An 18,132-nucleotide genomic window follows, 5' to 3' on the forward strand; every position below is an offset into this window, starting at 1 on the left:
AGGGCATCCTCTCCGAAGGATGCTACCGCAATCAGTTATCCTCATGCATCCTCTTCACAATATGCACTACCCTATATTGGCCCATCACATCAAGTCATAATATTGACGTTTGTGATTGTTACATGACAACATGTAAAACCTTTTTGGAGGGGTATGAATAATTTTGCACAGCTCTGTGAGCCAGACACGTGGATGGACTTATAGCCTGCGTTTGGAAATAAAGAGGTACGGATATGTTTGACTCGGGCGCATCATTGTGCCGTTCGCTCTGTTAATACTGTGATACTCTTGTCATGTCTGCAGCTATCTGTCTGAAAAAGGACAGCGAGGATTTGTTAAATTAGTTCCTGTAGCGGTTTTGTCAGGGTAACCCCTCGTTTCATCTGTTGCCAGGGCAACTCCACGTTCTTTAGTGGTTGCTAAGGCAACCCCAGGTTGCTGTGACCCGCATATTTTCACCGAAGAAGTTCCTCCCAAATCCAGCGAGGGCCGGGGGCTCTGCACCAACTCCCACCTAAGAGTTGTGAATCCCGTAGCAGGAAGAAGACATTTATACGCCCTCCTTTTGAAAAGGAAAAGAAAAGAAAAAAAAGTTCTAATCTGCCAAACTAATCTGTCCTTAAGTCACTCACTCAAGTTTGTGTTTAGTCTGTCCTTCAGTGTTCGCAAGCGCAGTTGTGTCTTCTTCCTCCAGATAAAAGTTGTCAAGGCCAATAAGGCCTGTTTGTGCTCGCACACCCTGCAGACACAGGGACGGGGGAGCTCCGCCCACCTCCCCAGCCTGCCAGACCCAAAGACGTGAGGCGTTCCATCCCAGGAAAAGCTGCAGGGGGAAAAACTGGGCCACAGAAAGGTGGTCTCTCGCGTCTGATCCCCGCTGGACTGAGCAGGGACAGGCCGTAAATCTGGACCTTGACGCAGATCATGGGAAGATCATGGGTCTGTCCTTCGGTGTTTCCCGTCAGCAAGAGGCAGATCAGACTCAGTTTTCAGTTAACTAGCCACCACTAAATACACCCGGCCCTTCAGCGGTGGAACCATCACTTGTAGCTGTTCTTCTCCTGCTGGGCTTTAAAGGCGTAAAGAGAAGTGCTCTAACAAGACACAAAGTCCTTCTGCAGCAGTAGCTTTTAAAAGCCTTGTCTTCATCCCAGGGTTCCTACATACAGTATGTCTGGGTTGGATATATAATATAATGGAAAATGGAGTATGGAAGAAATCTATATATATATATATATATATATATATATATATATATACATTTTGTTAGTTTTTTTTAAAGAAAACACCTGACTTTTACTTGTCTTTTATGTTTATAATCCAAATTTCTCAGCTTTTCATTCGTGCTGCACAGCCCTGACAGCTAAGAGTTGATTTTTTTTTTTTTGTTGTGAAATAAGCATTCTTAAGTTTATCAAACCCATTATCTATAACAGATCAAACAAACACAGCGTCTAAGCGATGAACCAGGCCAGCCTTAACTAAAGAATGGCTTTACGCTGCTTTCGCCGGTCCCTCGGATCGCTAAGAAAACAACTCTTCTCTCGGAGTGTTTGCTACAATCACACTTCCTGCTAGCGGTGCGCCTCTACCGCCACCTGGTGGTTCATGAGGAAAACAAAAATGAGCAGCAGCTTTACTATTCAACCCTCTTACATACCCTCACCCAGAGAGTTTTATTTTTGTCAGACATCCGAATTTTTCTTGGAACGATAGACAGAATGTTTTTTTTACATAATTCTGCATCCATGAAATCAAAATAAATCCAGATGGCTTATATAACTCTGGTCATGAGAGGGTTAACTAAATATGCCACCGGAGTTTTTATTTTAATTTGTTGACACTTAATTATTTCTTTGCTTAAGCTTTATTAGCTGGAGTGAAGCCATCAGAACACCTTAATGTTTCATTTGTAATGACAGATGGTTTTAACCAACTTGGCACGTGGATGGCAAACGTGCCTTTAGAGAAAATACTTTTCCTTTTGTTTTCTTCAAAGTGTTCTCGCTGCCTTTCTTTGCTACGCAAGCGTCACGCTGCCGTTGAAATTGTGCAAAAATGTCCAGTGGAAAGCATTTTATCCCTTAACGTTACGCGGCGAAGCAATCTGAACATTGAAAAGGTTGAAATAAACTGCAGTGAACATGTCCTCAAAATTTCTTGGGAGGCCGCCAGGAGACTTGAACAGCAAATTCGATGAACGTATCAGGAGAAAAGCTCAGACAACTACCAGTTACTCATCTCACTCACCATACAGCGAGTCGGAACTCTTACCTTGAGGCAGGTATTTCATATTACCAGCAGCAAATAGAAATATCTATAAAGAAATGCTAAATAAATATAGAGAACTTAAAGGTTCATTCCGAAGGATGGGACAAAAGCTGCTGCAGACTTTATCCTTCTGCGAGTATGTACCGCCCGCCAAGGAAAAATGTTCCTAACTAATAAAGATCTGAAAAGTGTGGCATATTCAACCACTTTTAATCTAGTACCCCAGTGAAACTAATTGCTGTCGAGAGGTTCTGCATCGCTCAGTGATGGAGCAGACGCACAAAATGAAGACACATAGACGCTATATTCACGCCTGAATTTCCCCACTGCGGGACAGTAAAGGAATTCTTCTCTTATAGTCCTTGAAGCAGTTGTTCCCGGTTCCCTGGTGATTTACTGCTCGTCTCCACTCTTTCTCGCTCCTTGTTTTTGTCAAGCCACGACTCAATACAGGCCACTACTGCTGCAATATCTGAAATGGACACTGAAAAGGAAAATGCGTGTTTTCCAGCTTGTAATTTAATGTCCGTATAAGTCCAGCTGTTCTGTGAAGGCCTCAGAGGTTTGTTTGAGAACAAAACAGAACACTCGGCATCACGAGTTAACCGAACACAAAGGCTGGGGACATGGTTTAGCGCCGGGTTGGGTAATGAAATATATTCCAAGATTTGAGCGACTCAGCGCACCGCTGGGGGGGGAGAGCATTGATCGGAGTAGCAGCTGAGAGGCCCGTGGTAACTCTGGGGGAGCTGCAGAAAGCCATGGCTCAGGTGGAAGAATCGTTAGTAAAACCAGTTGCACTCAACTAAGAGAAAATACGTACAAAAAAAGAGTACGTATGGCTAAAAACTAACAACACATCAGCTTAAACACACCGTCCCAACGTAGACAATGGTGGAGGAAGCAGGTCAGAGCTGATTTAAAGATGGACGGATCCATCCGCAGGGCAACGCCGGAAGAAAACCTGTGAGACTTAGAGGCTGATGCAGATGTTCCCCCTCTAGCAGAACATCAGTTTCAGGGGAGGAGTTTTGAAACCTATGGCACACGGTTAAGATTTTAGCTGTTGAAAAAAGAAAACGACCACCACTTCTGCTTCTCCTTCCACTTCCATCTCTGATGTAAAATCCCAACTAGACGCCTAGAAGTTTGGATTTTGTGGTTCAAGGGGTGTGAAAAGCTTTGCAAAGGATTGTTGTTAACTAAGCTGTGGCGGTGGGTTAGAGCAAGAACAGGGGGCCTGCAAGACCTTCCGCTTTTCTAGCTCCAGCTCCAGCTCCAGCTGTTTTATCAGAACTGTATAGACGTCCAGTCCTAGATTATTTTATCTTTGCTAAAAGACTAAAGCGATTCGTGATTTTTCTTCATTAAGTTCTCCAAAGCTTGTATCGAAAGAAACTCGCATGTCCGCATTCGTTTCGGCTGCTTCTACTGGGCGCTCTAATAAATAAGCAAAGCTTCCTCGTGTGTTTGACCAACGCCAGAAATCTGACAGTCGGCCATCTGCTGAAGGAATGTGTGCGTCGCAGCCTCCTGTCTAAACACGGGACAGGGAGACGACGTGGGCCGCCAGGAGCAGCTGACTGGATTGTCCTCCAAAGCCCCAGACAGCCTCGCAGCTGACGGCTCCTGGGTTGGGGATCGGGGGATGAGGATAACCAGAACACACACACCAAGAGGCCGATTCATTGTCTAATGATTCACCTAGGAAGATGGTGCCTAAAAAAAAAAAAAAAAAAAAAAATCTCCACCCACGCAGCTTATTTCTGTATTTTGGTTTTATTTGGGGTATGAGGGAGGACTAAGTCATGCGCTCCAATCACAGTGTCACACCTCTATCGCCTGTCTAATTATAAACCTGAGCCTTCACTCTCCCAGAATGGAAGTTTAGCCGGGCCCCAGTGTGGCCTAAAATTAGCACCCCCATGCACCCCCCCCCCGCCAGAAAGAAGCCCCTTGCCCCCCTTGTTTACATGCACACACTCTCACACACACACACTCACGCACACACACACACACACACACACACACACACACACACACACACACACACACACACACACAGGGGCCGTTTTTACAACTCTCAGCAGCTGTAGAGGGATCACACTCCTTGGAGGACCTCTGTCTTTGTGATGGAGCTCTAACGTCGCTGCTATCACTGGGACTAAAAAGCGACTTCAGGTAGGCGTCGCGTCTTCTTGGATAATCTGCCGTCCGCGCTCCGCTGACCCAAGAATACAAGTCCTAACGCAAGCAAGACGGATACCGTGACGAAACCTGTGGGTCTGTGGCTTTGCAGATGAAGTTGTCTTGATCCCCCCCCCCCACCCACCCACCCCCCCTGCCTGCCTGCCTGGAGTTTCACCATGGCCCAGGGCCAGGCGGTCAACATGAGTCTGATGGACATTTCAAAGATCTTCTCCCTGCTCCAGCCCAAGGAGGAGGACGAGGACGGCGAGCAGGGTCAGGCCCTGAACAGCGCCGTGAGCGCTGACGACGCCGCCCTGCTCTCTGAGCTCCTCTCGCAGGAAAAATACCGGAGGTGTATCAATGCTCCGAGCGGCTGGGGGGTCCCGGTGACCCCGCTGCGCACCGCCGCCGCCCTCGGACACCTGAGGTGCCTGGAGCTGCTGTTGGAGCACGGTGCAGAGGTGAGATCCAGAGGGGAGGGCTTGTTGTGCGGCCAGGCACTAGATTTGTGTGATTTGGGTGTAGTGGATGTAATTATTTGTTATAGTGACATAAATGCTGGCATCGGCCAACCCAATTAAGAGCTGTTAAAGAAAAGATGACGCATGAAACCAATTGGCACTAATTTGCGTATTTTTGTGCTTTTTATTCCCGCAGCAGTAAATATTTTCACATGTGCCACAAATCAAGCATCTACAGTATAACGTGTGGTGGGTGGCCCAGCGCGCTGGGGTTATGTTAGGATCAGTTCAAGAACGGAAACACAACGTCATTTCCTGTAGCCACAGCACTATTGGTTAGACGCTGCATTTTAATTATATTTATTCCATTCTAGCTCAGGAGTCGAAAAACAAGTAAAGAGATCCCAACAGGGTAAAAATCGTAATGGGAATGTCCAACCACCTCAAATGCAATATGGCTGTCTTGTAAAATGTAGAAATAGCAGGAAGGAAGGAATTGTTTATTTGCACATCTGATTGTGTCATTGAATCTTATTTTGCTGTCATGCCTTTGGTCTTTTTACATGTTCCAAACCCCCTGCTTTCTTCAGTGAACACGGTATAAATGGCTTTTAGCTCGCACCGCTAGCGACGCTTAGCTTTATCAGCGAGCACATGTAGCGATTCCCCCTGCTTTCTGAAGGTGGAACTGGAGGTAGGCTGGGTTGAAATGCATTCTTAGATCCAGGACTGCAGCAGAAAGCCACACTTTGTTCCTTGCTCACTGACATTCTCTTCTATTATGGGAGTCCTCAAAGCCTTTCCCCGCTGCAATCGTCTTCTGAGGCGTTTCTGATGAACTAGTTCAATATCTCAACGAGTTTGTTTCTTTCTTTATATTGCAAATAATCGATAACAAGACTTTTCTCTCTCTTTCTCTGAGGACCAAACTTGTGCCACGGTTTGAGAACCACGTGTGTTCTGCTTGACTGTGCATCCGCGTTCCTACGAAGCGAACCGATCATTTAGACCAGGGGTGTCAAACTCATTCTGGTTTAGGGAACGCATACAGCTTTATCTGATCTCAAGAGGGCCACACGAGTAAACTCATTGCAAGATTAAATAGAACTAATAAAAGTGGACTTGTTGTTGATTTTTTTATTAAATGAATTTCACTTTTACGCAATATATTATGAATAACCTCAGCGTTTTTAAGAAAAGTATGTGCAATTTAAACAATACTTTTACTCAGTTAAACATTTACTTGTGCATTATGCATAAGAACTGATCACAGTGATTATACAATGTTGAAAAACATTTATTCACATTTTTTGGAACTTAAAAACACTGTTCTGCATGACAAAATACATCAAACAGATAAAAATTAAGAAATGATTTAAAATCTATTTTTCACATCTGAAGCTCAGTGCTACCATCTGCTGGTTAAAACACAGCGCCCCTCATTGACAATATAGGAACTGCAGATTATTTTCAATTAAACGAAGTACATGTTTTTTTCAATAATTCTTTTATCATTCTCTTCCTTTTATCTCCTCTTTCTTTCACCTTTTCTTTTTTTCTTCTTGTTCTTCCTTTCCTCTCATACGTTCCCATTATAGTGTCCACATCATTTGAGATATTCCCCGCATGAATCATAATAAAACTATTCACATTCATAAATCAAGCGGAGCACTATGGCAAAAGCAGTACTGCTCCACTTATGAAAGTCAAATCTGATGAGCTCTTTTTGGTATTAAGACAACAATTCCTATTGCCACATTGCCAGCAAGGACACTGGCAAAAAAATAAATAAATAAAAAATCATTGTTGAATAATGATAATGCATTTAGCCACCTGGCCGGACTAAATTGTCCGGCGGGCCGGATCCGGCACGTGGGCCGTATGTTTGACACCCCTGATTTAGAGGCAACCCTGCCAGTGAGTGAATCAGCGGGTTGTTTTATTTTATCAGTGTGGCTCTGCTTGTTGGTGACCAGAAGCTTAGCATGTTACCCCCTCATTAAAAGCTTGCAGTGCTGTGGAAACCTCACAATGAACCACGTCTTTTTTATTGAAACAGGCTGCTAAATTCTTGGCTTCACGCACGGCGCTCATGTAGATTAATTTCTTCCTGAATGGAGGAGGGGTTTTGGACTTGGACAGACTAAGGCTGAGCCTGTCTACTTGTATAAAGTATGTGATAAAGAGCGCTTGGCGGCTATGGAGCCCCGAGCTGCAGAGTACAGAAGTGCACAGCACAGATTTTAAGGAGATTTAGACGTTGATTGTTGAAGCGCAGCATGCCACAGAAACATCTGGCAAAGGATCTAACCCCACCGAAGCAGGGAGGTTTATAGTCAAATGCATTCATCGAGATATCCATCAAATTGAGACAAGGTGTTCCAAGCTCTTCAAAGAGATCTGAGGTGTTAACCAGGCCACTGACTCATAATTTCAGTGTTTTGATCACTTGGACATTTTGGTAATTCTTTTGCCTTGTGGCATGGAGCTCCACTGGCCCGAAAAAAGACCAAAACACAATCTGTGATCATCATCAAATTGCTCCTGGAGGACATTTTCAATCCCATTCCTTACTTATGGGGGTGTTACAAAACATCGTGAGTGAGCTCCACTCTTTTGCTCATAACATGAGGCAAGCCAAAACATAAGGAGTGTCTGGAGGCTTCAGCGTAGGGACCCGTGGTCGCCTCCACTTTTCCTGTAACTTTAGATTACAGTTCCTTAAACTTTAGAAAATCCGGGTCGTTTCGCCGGATTTCCCCAACAGTTTGAAAGCAACAACCCCGGTATGTCCATCTGCACCTCAGTCTGCCCTCGATGTTTTTCTTCTTGAGGAGAGACTTCTCTGATGCCGTTGGTCTGCTGCCAATCCTCGGCAGGCTCTGCGCCGGTGGCGACATCCTCCCATACTTCAATCTCTTTTAGTTCTCTGCTGGACTTTCTTGCACTGCAAAAATGGAACTAAAAATAAGTAAAATGTTCTTAAAATGAGTGTATTTGTCCTTGATTTGAGCAGGTAAATCAGACTATTTGCCAATGGAATAGGATTTTTGCCCTTAAAATAGGAACAACTCATCTTCATCATCTTATTTCAAGTGCAGGATGTATAATAATCTTGTCTAATTATATGAAATACACATTCCATTGGCAGATATTCTTATTTACATGCTCAAATCAAGGACAAATACCCTAACTTTAAGAATATTTTACTTATTTTGCAGTGTGGGCGCTCAGAGGCAACTTCATTACACGGCTGTCCGCTACCAGCAGCATCCTTACCTGCTGAACCCACTTGACGCAAAGCAGTGATGACGGCACACGTCTCAAATTTAGCCATGGTAAAAAACAAATGAAGCTTGATTTCAACCAATCAGATCTTCTGATTCAGTTGTCTGACCTCACCACGCGCTCATTTAAACAAATTAAATACCCGCAGGGGATTTAATGACGGGGCCAAAACAGGGTTCAAACAAAGATGTGGTCTGCGATGACTTCACATCCGTCCCTGTTGTGGCGCGTTGTGAACGCTGCGGGGGGCTTTTGCTGGACGCTCGCTCCGCACTCCCTGTGAAACGTTTCTCGTTCCAGCGCTTCCTCTCAGAAAGTCGTGTTTTTTTTTTTTCTCTTTCTTCTTCTTCTCTGAATCCAGATAGACGTTCTGGACGTGAAGGCCCAGACTCCCTGTTCACGGCCGTGGGTGGGAAACACCTGGACTGCGTGGTGGCCCTGCTGAAGGCTGGCGCCGACCCCAACGGCAGCCAGTACAACAACTGCTCGCCGGTGCTGACCGCCGCCCGGGAGGGCGACGTGGACATCCTCCGGGAGCTGCTGCGGTTCGGAGCCGAGGTGGATGTCCGGCCCAAAGTCCCAGAGTGGGCGTCTAACGCCACGGCCTGCCGAGGGCCCCTGTACATCTCGGCCGTGTACGGACACCTGGGCTGCTTTAAGCTGCTCCTGCTCCACGGGGCCAACCCGGACTACAACTGCACCGACGACAAGATGCTGGCCAGGATAAAGCAGCCCAAGACGGTAGTGGAGGTGTGCCTCCGTTACGGCTGCGGGGTGGAGTACATTCAGCTGCTCATAGACTTCGGGGCAGACGTTTACCTGCCCACCCTCATCATTGACAAGACCACCAAGCAGAATGAAGCTCTGCTGCTGCTGCTCAAAGAGAGAGGTGAGCCTGATGTCGTTTAGCTCCTGTTCCCGGTAAATACCTCCCTCTGCAAATGTTTCATCTGTGTGTCATTTTTTTTTTTTTTTTTTAATCTCAACAGTTTGTCCCAAAACACTGATGTCACAGGCTCGGCTGGCGATCCGAAGACACATCCCGTTTGCCGACAAGGACCCCGCAGTAGACAGTTTGGACATACCTCTGATCCTGAGGAACTACCTAAAGCACAGGAACTCTGAGCTCTGAGTGACGTTAGTTTGAGTTTGCTGATTTTTATTTATTTTTTTTCCCGGATAGCCATGTGAGTTCCAGCTGGATGGCTCGTTTATGCGTTCTCCATCTCTTCCAGTGAGGGAACCGTAGTCCCAGTTCCTCGGTGAACAAAAAAAACATTGACACTCCTTGAACTCTCCCACCTTTTTGGTCGCAGTTGCCACCACAGACTTCAATGCATTTTGATCAGATCAGACATTAAGTGTTACACCCAAAACCCAGAAGGGCACAATTCTTGTAAAGTGGAAGGAACATGATGCACGGTTTTGAAAATCTCTTACAAGTGAAAATGTTAGCGATCCGGCTTTGGTTTTATTCAGCCTCTGGGCCGATACTTTGTAGAACCATCTGTTGTTTCTATGACAGCAGCAAGTTATTTTGTTTTGGGGAGGGGAGGTATGCCAATGCCTCCAAATACTGACATTCTTGCACATTTTTCTTAGTGCAATAGCTGAAGCGCAGTCAGATGGAAAGTAATGTATCTGTAAAGACCCCCTTTTCATCTGGCCCTCTTGCAGATATCCCTTTGGATTTAGGCCGGACTTGGACTGGGATGTTCCAACACATGAACGCGATTTGATCGTAACCGTTTCGCGGCATCTCTGGCTGTATGTTTACGCTCGTCGCCCTGCTGCTGGGGGGGGGGGATTCTCCACCTCGGTCTCTGACAGGTTTTCTTCCAGGATTAGCGCCGTTCATCTGCAGCCATGTTTTACTGTTCAGGTGATTTGCAGTGCTAAGCTTTCCCACCACACACGGCATTGAACATGCAGGCCGAACTGATCAAGGTTGCCAACATCTGACTTTGCAAGGTCGACTGCACAGCTTTTGACCAGCTGGACTTCTTGCCATTGGTTTATAGGAGTCAGATTGGTGGAGTAATAGCTGTCCAGTCAACAGCTTGTCCCACCTGAGATAAGGATCTTTGCAGCTCCTCCAGAGTTACCACAGGCCTCCTGGCTGCTTCTCTGATCAATGTCCACCCAAACCAGTCGGTTTGGGTGGACAGCCATGTCTTGGTGGGCTGTACTCCTTTCATTGTCAGATGATTGATGGAGCCGAGGCGTTTAAAACTTGAGACGTTTTCTAAGCCAACTCTGCCGTTTTATCCCAGACCTGTCTGGTGTGTTACTTGGTCTTCCTGACGCCGTGTGAAGCCTCGACAGTCCACCTGGATTTATACTGAGATGGAATTACCCACAGGTGGACTCTGTTTAATAATGAGGTGGCTTCTAAAAAAAACAATTGTTTGCCCTGGATCTTTGTTTTAGGGGCATCAGGGGAAAAAAAGGGCTTTGAATACCAATGCTCACATGTGTCAGAATCCTATTCATGTCCTTTTGCTCCCCGTCTGCAAATCACCTACGACATGCCGGTGGTCTGTCTCACAAATACCCAAGAAAATATAATAAAGTTTGTGATTTTAATGTGACAATTGTGTTTCAAGACATCGCCGGGCTCTTTAAGGCTAATAAGCGCGTTTCACTGATGAGGACAAAGGATTATCCTCAGGGAGTCCATGTTGGGAAATCCGTGGGAGGTGCAACATCACGGCCGGCCACTAGAGACCACAGTAGCACAGCACAATGCTTCTGTCCCCATTCGAAAGCTCCTCATGGATCGACCCTTGGTGTGTTTTCCTATCAGGTTCTTTCTCTCTCTCTCTCTTTTTCTCTTTTTGCAAATTATTTCCCCCCACTGAAGAATCACATGCACACACACACACACACACAGGCACAGGCTGTCTGCATCACACCAGGATGTCTCAGATCTCAGGCAGAAGAAGAAAAAAAAAAAATTAGAATATTCTTGCATCTTTGCACTTCAAAACCTCAGGAAGCAGAGTGAACAGCCTACGATTCAGCGTGGCCAAGAGGGAGATACGTTTGCGTAACTCCCATTACTTATTCATCGCAGCAAAGTCATATTCAAGCTACCGTTTGTGGCTGGAAGTCTGTTGATCTCTTTTATTTCTGTGACGCGATCGTGGTTATCTCTTGCCCTTTAATCTTTCCCTTTGTAATATATCCTGGAGTGAATGTGTCATGTGCTTGAAATGGCTCCTACAAACAGGAGGTGATGTCACACGACAGGAAACTCTACAACAATGCCTCCTGCTCACACACACACACACACACACACACACACACACACACACACACACACACACACACACACTGATGCCTCGACACAGCGTTCTGTAGAGGTTTTATTTTCAACAAAAGTACAGCTATATCAGATATGGATTTATTTTTTTTTCTTTACAGCGAAATACAACATATTCCCAGTGCTTCTGATTACATCAAAACATATAATGTACATACAGTTGACATCTCCACTCTCCCATTCACAGTTTCTGGATTGAATAGGCATTATTTTTCAGGTTTTTATCCATTTCTACAACAAATAAAAGGCCAGCAAGAAAGAAAGAAAGAAAGAAAGTAAGAAAGAAGGAACGAAAGAAAGAAAGGAAATAAAGAGAAAAAGAAAACACTTTGCATATGGTGTCAAACGATGTGGAACACATTTCTCTGTGACAGCAAAAAAAAAAAAAAAAAAAAATTGAAATAAAAAAAAATCCGGACTCTCAAACTCGATGGTATTATACAATGAAAAGTTTCCAAGTGTGGGGACTGAAGTCTTTCGTTGTCACTAAACACCACATGAATATATGGCTCGTTGAAGACTTTGTACCCTGACTATTCTGGAACAACACAGGACCTTATAATCAGCCGTGAGGAACTACTACTGAAGAATTGTGCAACAGTGCCTTTACAAAACATCTTTATCCCTCTTGTACTTTTTCACATTTTGTCCCATTACAACCAGAAACCTCGTACGAAAAGGATACGTTATTTTTGTTGTTGTTGTTGTTTTGTGACAAATAAGAATCTGAAAAATATGGCCGGCATTTGTATTCAGCCCCGATGGTCAATACTTTGCAGAACCACCTGCTGTTGCAGTGACAGCAGCAGGTCTTCTGGGGTATCTCTCCGCCAGTCTAGAAGGCGACATTTTTACATATTCTCCTTTGCAAAAGAACTAAAGCTCAGTCAGAGTGGATGGAGAGCGTTTGTGTGCATTGGCTTTTAAGTCTTGCTATGAACTCCCAATCAGAATTTGACTTTTCATAACATGACTTTGATTTGATTTCAAACCTTTTCATTTTAGCTCTGGCTGTAGGTTTAGGGTGGTTTTCCTCCGCCAATATTTTCTGCATGTAGGCCAAAAAGCTCCATATTGGTCTTGATTAACCAGAGTATGTTCTTTCACACGCTTGCTGTGTCCCCTACGTGGAATATGGTAGATTGTAAATGAGCCTGTTGATGAGTCCTGTTGAATAATGGCTTCCCTCTTGCCTCCCTTCAATAGAGACCAGATGTGAGGAATGCACGATTTTTAACAATCCTTTCGACAGATTCTCCCACCTGAGCCGTAGATCTCTGTAGTTCCTCCAGAGTTATCATGGACCTTTTGGTTGCTTCTCTGATTAACGCTCCCCTTGCTAGGCTAGTCAGTTTTAAGTGGATGTCCATGTCTTAGTATGCTTGCAGCTGCGCCATACACCGCATTTTCAACTGGTGGATTAAACAGTGCTCTGTAACATGTAATAAGCTTAGCAAATTGTTTTTAGAATTTTCATAATATATATATAATTTACAAATCAGGTGATTTATGAACATTTCTATTTTTGGGTATCATACTAAGAGGGGCTGAATAGAAATGCATGCCACACCGTTCAGATTTTTACTGAAAACCATCCCTCATTCCCCTCAACCTCACTGTTACCCACTACTCTGTGTTGGTCTATCAAGTCAAATTATTACATTAAAGTTAGCGGTTGTAAGGTTACAAAATATGCAGAAGTCAAAGGGGTTCTCATATATGTTGCCAGCTGAACGCGGATGGTTACTTGCTCAAGTTAACCCTGGACTATAAAAAAAAAATAAAAACAAGGATGACAAAAATCGAAACATTCTCTGATGACTTGCGGTCTGCTAGCTTGGCGTACACGAGCAGAGAGACGGGGAAAAAAAAAAAAAGAACCTCAAAGTGGACAGATGGCTGCTCTTTAGGACTCCTAAAAGGTCAGATTGATAGTTATATAAGAAGAAACAAATCCAATATATACATTATTTAAGCAGTTTGGCCCAAACTCAATGACCTAATACTGATATCAATAAATAGAATAGTAAATTTTCATGTCAAGTAATTACTTAAACTACAGAATGATTTTAATGTGTGGATCTAGCTTTAGCTCGTGTAAAGAGGGGGATTTCACGTGTCTTCACGTCTTCTGTTCGACTACAAATCTATACATGACCAGCCGCGATCAGAGCTAACTCCTATTTGGTTCACTGTTGTCATAGAAAAATTATACCCGTTTTGCCTCCGCTGGATGATGGCGCTCCAAAACATAAAATAAAAAATAAAATAAAATAAACAATCTGCAGGATGAAAGAAAAGTGTGCTAACAGCAAAGCTGCGGTTTTAAAGTACCCATTTTTATCTGGGCATGGAGACCATCGGCGCCTGTCGTTCCACCCAACAGGTGCTTGAATCGGCATGAGAGACTGACACGCTGCCCTATGTGGCAATAAATAAAAAAAAAAAAAATTAAATTAAAAAAGGCTTCAACTTGGAGCATGAAGTGAGCAGGATACAGGCGGACAGAGAAAAGAACTCCCTTTAGTGAGATGGCATGGCGTCGCGTGTAGGAATGGTTCCGCTATGGGGGGGGGGGGGGGGAGGAGGAACGGAAATGGCGCTCGGACGTTCGATGAACGGGAATGACCTGTTAAGAGTTGCCTTAAGTCTCATGCAAAATATCGGATGCCACAAGCATGCATTTACCTGGTACTGAGGTCTACCGCACGCTAGAACGGGAACAACATTCGTCTCCAACGCAAAATATCCAAATATATGATCTGTTCTTTTTACACTATTTACAAGAGTGGAGCAGATAAAGTTAAAATAGATGACTTCTCTTGATTCGTAACTCACTATTAATAATATACTCTGAAATGCGAAATCTAACTGGAGCAATGCGAATCCGTTTCCTACTCTAAAGTCAAACCAAATCCTCTCTCTGCAAGTTATACGGACAACAAAAGAGCTCTACGCAGCTGGAATTCGGACAAACCTCCTCTCTGTGCAAGTTGACTGCAGCTAGGCGAGTGTAAGACAATAATAAAGTGTTTAAAAGTGTTTCAGTCAGACAATAAAGTGAGTACTCGTGTGTGTAGTGGGGGGGAAGAAAGGCCTGACCCCTTGAGTTTCCGTCTGATTCGTTGGCGTTTCCCACACTGGGAGTATGGGGTAGTGGGGGGGAGGCGACGAGGAATTCCCAGTGTGCGGACGAGAAGAAGAGAGAAAGGAAGAAATGCACTGAAGGGAAAATACATGACTAATTGAAATCTGCCAGTGAAAACTGAATAGATAATCACTAGTGGAATGCTGGAAGGCACTGTTAGATAGCATCTCTCCTCTCCGCAGCAGAACGGGCCAGCAAGTGATTGTGCATCTGTGTTGTGTGTTATGCTCGTGTGTGTGTGTTTGTGTGTGTGTGTGTAGTGTTGATCCGAGGGGCGGCGAGCAAAGTCGGGGGGTGGTGGTGGGAGGGGGGTCGGTGGCGGATAGGTGTAGCACGGGACCTGAGGTTATCATGGCCTGGGAACCATTTCTTTTTGCTGTGCCAGGCACGAGAGTTTATCTTCCAAGACAATCTCACCGGGAGCCATCTCTACCGACACCAGCAGCCAACTCACCCGTTTCTCAACCTTCTTTACTGAAACGGAACATAAATTACACGACGTACAAAGCAAGTCTAAGGTTCTGGTTTCCAACAGGTTATAAGGCCCATAAGAAGGCAACACAAAAAAAAAAATGACATAGAACGATATTTATCTCTTTCATAGCACACTGTAGTGAGTAGTGAAGATATATAATGATATATCACATTGCACAATTGTCATACTGTAATATGCACTGTCCATTGGGTGATATAATTCAACACAAAATGTACTTCTGAGGTCAAAAACAGGATCACAGAGCGTGGACAGATGGGTCACTTACATTCCGAGAGCAGAATCGGCCGTCCCCCCCCCTACCCCCCCCCCCCCCTTCCTTAGATCCTCCCTTATCTGAACACCACAGCAGAAGGGCTCTGCGGCGAGGATCTCTCTCCCAAAGCAGCCGCGGGGACTTTGTTGATTAAACAAATCAATCTGATCAGGCCTCGGTCCTTTGTAAATCACTTAAAGGTGCCAGAACAAACTGCCAGAACACGGATCAGATCTAGAAAGTGACGTGACGGAGGGGGGCGAGGAGGAGGGTGGTGGTGGTGGTGTTGGCGGGGAGCGAGGCGAGATTTTGAAGATTACTGAATGTGTCAGGAGGGACGGTGCATGCTACAGATTAAACACACCTTTCTACTCCCCTCCCCGCGGTGTCGCTTCTCGTTTAAAACCAGAACAGACTCAAAATGTCCATAACCAGCGTGGCGGGTGGGATTGATTCTGGCTAATTTTTTTTCCCCCCACACTGTAGCGTTGCATATTTGTATCCCGTGTATTCAAATGAGAGCAGAAGAACTCAAGACTGGATATATTTTACAGTGTGAACACTACAAAATCAACTCAAGAAGTCCACCCCCCCCCCCCCTTTAGAGCAACATGTCAGAAAGAGATTTTTTTTTTTTTTTTTTTTTTGGACCTTGGCCGATGCATCAACTTGACTTTTACTGCTCGTTTCTGGAGGTAGGCTGTGCTCTTTCCAAACACCCAGTAAGCTGCCAGCACAGTGCTACAGGGGTGGTCTCTGGGGAGAGTGGCGGCGGTGGTGGTGGTGGTGGGGGGCTGTGATGCAAGGCAGGCAGACCGGAACCTGCCTATCTCCCGCTCCCAGACGGCTCATCTGAGCGGGACACGCTGAGCATCAGTGTGAGCCGATGTGAATACCCTGTCACGAGCAGTTGGCGAGAGGATGTAAATATTCTATTGATGTTCCGACTATTGATTTGTTCCCTGACCTGTCATATCATGGCCGATGGCAGGTTTCCAGAAGAATGAAGCTCTTCCTCTGAGAGCCACTGACTCGCAGATGCTGAGCAGGTGGATAGAGATAGAGAGGACAAGAGGAGCAGGAAGGGAAGACTTGAAGCCAGAACATTAAAAAAAACGAAGAGGGGCTATCATAAGTACGCCGTCAGAGAGAGAAATGAGCGTGGACAGTTTCCAGATGCAGGCATCAGCGGAGCGGAGGCGGGGCGGCCTGATCCGTCTGGGATCGCGGAGCTGGGCAGGTCCTGAACACATCCGATTCCCGCGCCGTCACCTGAACTCACATTCAGAAGGATCGCAGAGCAGCGAGGTCGCATTCAAACGGGGACCGACCCAGCTTTAACCTCGCGGGGTTGCGTTTTCCATATGATGGTGATGATGATGACGATGATGATGATGGATTCAAAATGAAATCATCTAACAATCTCAATAACTCCAAAACATTCAGAAGGTGTGAATGTGCAGAATCCGAGGGAAAGAGTTCGTGACAGCAGAGTCAGCTGGAGAAGCATGATGACTAAGAACGTTACTAACAAATATGAATTGTTGTAAAGGTGTATTTTTTTTTTTCTCGATTTCTAAATTCAAGTCTCAAAGTCCTCTTGGTGTTTCCGATCAAATCATATAACAACATTGGTCCTTAACTTCAGAGTCTCGTGTGTATTTGTGGTTTTTGTATTTTCTTCGTCGTGGAAGATAATCATCCAGTGTTTAGTGCTTCTAAGAAAAATAGCTGGTCCTTCAGAAGAGTCTGTGTTCCTCTATTTCTTAAATGGAGCTAATCTACTAAAATTCTGCCAGAAAGGCCCCTGGCCTCTTTTGGATTGACTGAATTCAAAAACCTCTCCTTGTGCCATGTCCTCCGTTACCTCATACTGGCCCGCGCTGAGGGGGTCCTGCGGGGGCGGGTATGAGGGGGGCGTGCACCTGTTTACACCTGGGAAGGCAGGCGCAAAAAAAAAAAGGCAAAAAAAAAAAAGCAAGGGGTCGGGGGTAGAGAGAGTGGTAAGGAGGCGGTGCAGAGCACAAAGCAGAGGAGAGAAGAAGGGAGGCAGCAAAGAGGAAACATCATCAGTTTCTTGTACGAAACAGACAAAACAACTAGAGATGCACCGGTACATCGGCTGGTGACCAGTCTGTCCCGAAGCGGCCAATCAGGGAAGGCGGCACTCGAATACCACCGTGTTGTGTTGACAACAAGGCTCTTCCAAGTGGACAAGGTTACTGAGCGAAGAAGACTCAAACTGTAATCGGTGTCAGCGAGCAGTTAAAAAATGAAGTCAGAAAAAGCCTCTCCAATTTGTCGCAAAGCAGACTGTTGCTAAAATAAAAGGCTAAACTCTAATTACTTGCCTTTGCCTTAAAAATAAAAGTAAAACCCTGAAAAATTAGGAGAGGATCTCTCCTACCTTTTCCGGTTTTTCTCGACTGCCTTTACATGACAGTATCTTCAAGAGGGATTGGAATCAGCTTGACAACTCAGTTGGAGTTGTCCAAAAAAATAAATAAATCGGAAATAGGCCACCAAACTTTAACCGGTGCATCTCGTACAACGACAACACAACATAAAGTCATGCTAACCACGCAGAACAGCCGCACAGATGAACAAGATGAGCTTCCGGTTGTCATTCCTGCATATTAATCCTGAGATATGATACACTTTGATCATATGACGAAGGCTGAATTGACAGAAAGGTGGAAT

General features: G+C 45.0%; 2 protein-coding genes across 10 annotated transcripts in view; one reads left to right on the plus strand and one right to left on the minus strand.

Annotated features, from left to right (window-relative positions):
- Positions 1 to 4,324: 4,324 nt before the first annotated feature.
- Positions 4,325 to 11,167, plus strand: asb12b (ankyrin repeat and SOCS box-containing 12b). The gene is given in 5 exon segments (XM_036127025.1): positions 4,325 to 4,922; positions 8,572 to 8,602; positions 8,605 to 9,099; positions 9,200 to 9,366; positions 9,413 to 11,167. Coding segments are annotated over 4 exon segments (954 nt in total). The 5' UTR covers positions 4,325 to 4,637; the 3' UTR covers positions 9,343 to 9,366; positions 9,413 to 11,167.
- Positions 11,168 to 11,565: 398 nt separating this feature from the next.
- LOC105931278 (rho guanine nucleotide exchange factor 9) overlaps positions 11,566 to 18,132 on the minus strand; it is a 73,781-nt gene continuing 67,214 nt past the window's right edge. For 7 of the 9 annotated variants that reach the window (XM_036127023.1, XM_036127019.1, XM_036127020.1 and 4 more), the window contains one exon: positions 11,566 to 17,367. In XM_036127023.1, the coding sequence (XP_035982916.1) occupies positions 17,192 to 17,367 (176 nt within the window). In that variant the 3' untranslated portion in view covers positions 11,566 to 17,191. The remainder of the gene's footprint in view (positions 17,368 to 18,132) is intronic. The other 2 variants (XM_036127021.1, XM_036127022.1) reach the window with 1 other exon arrangement.

This window comes from Fundulus heteroclitus, chromosome 23 (assembly GCF_011125445.2).
Source record: "Fundulus heteroclitus isolate FHET01 chromosome 23, MU-UCD_Fhet_4.1, whole genome shotgun sequence".
Taxonomy (NCBI): domain Eukaryota; kingdom Metazoa; phylum Chordata; class Actinopteri; order Cyprinodontiformes; family Fundulidae; genus Fundulus; species Fundulus heteroclitus.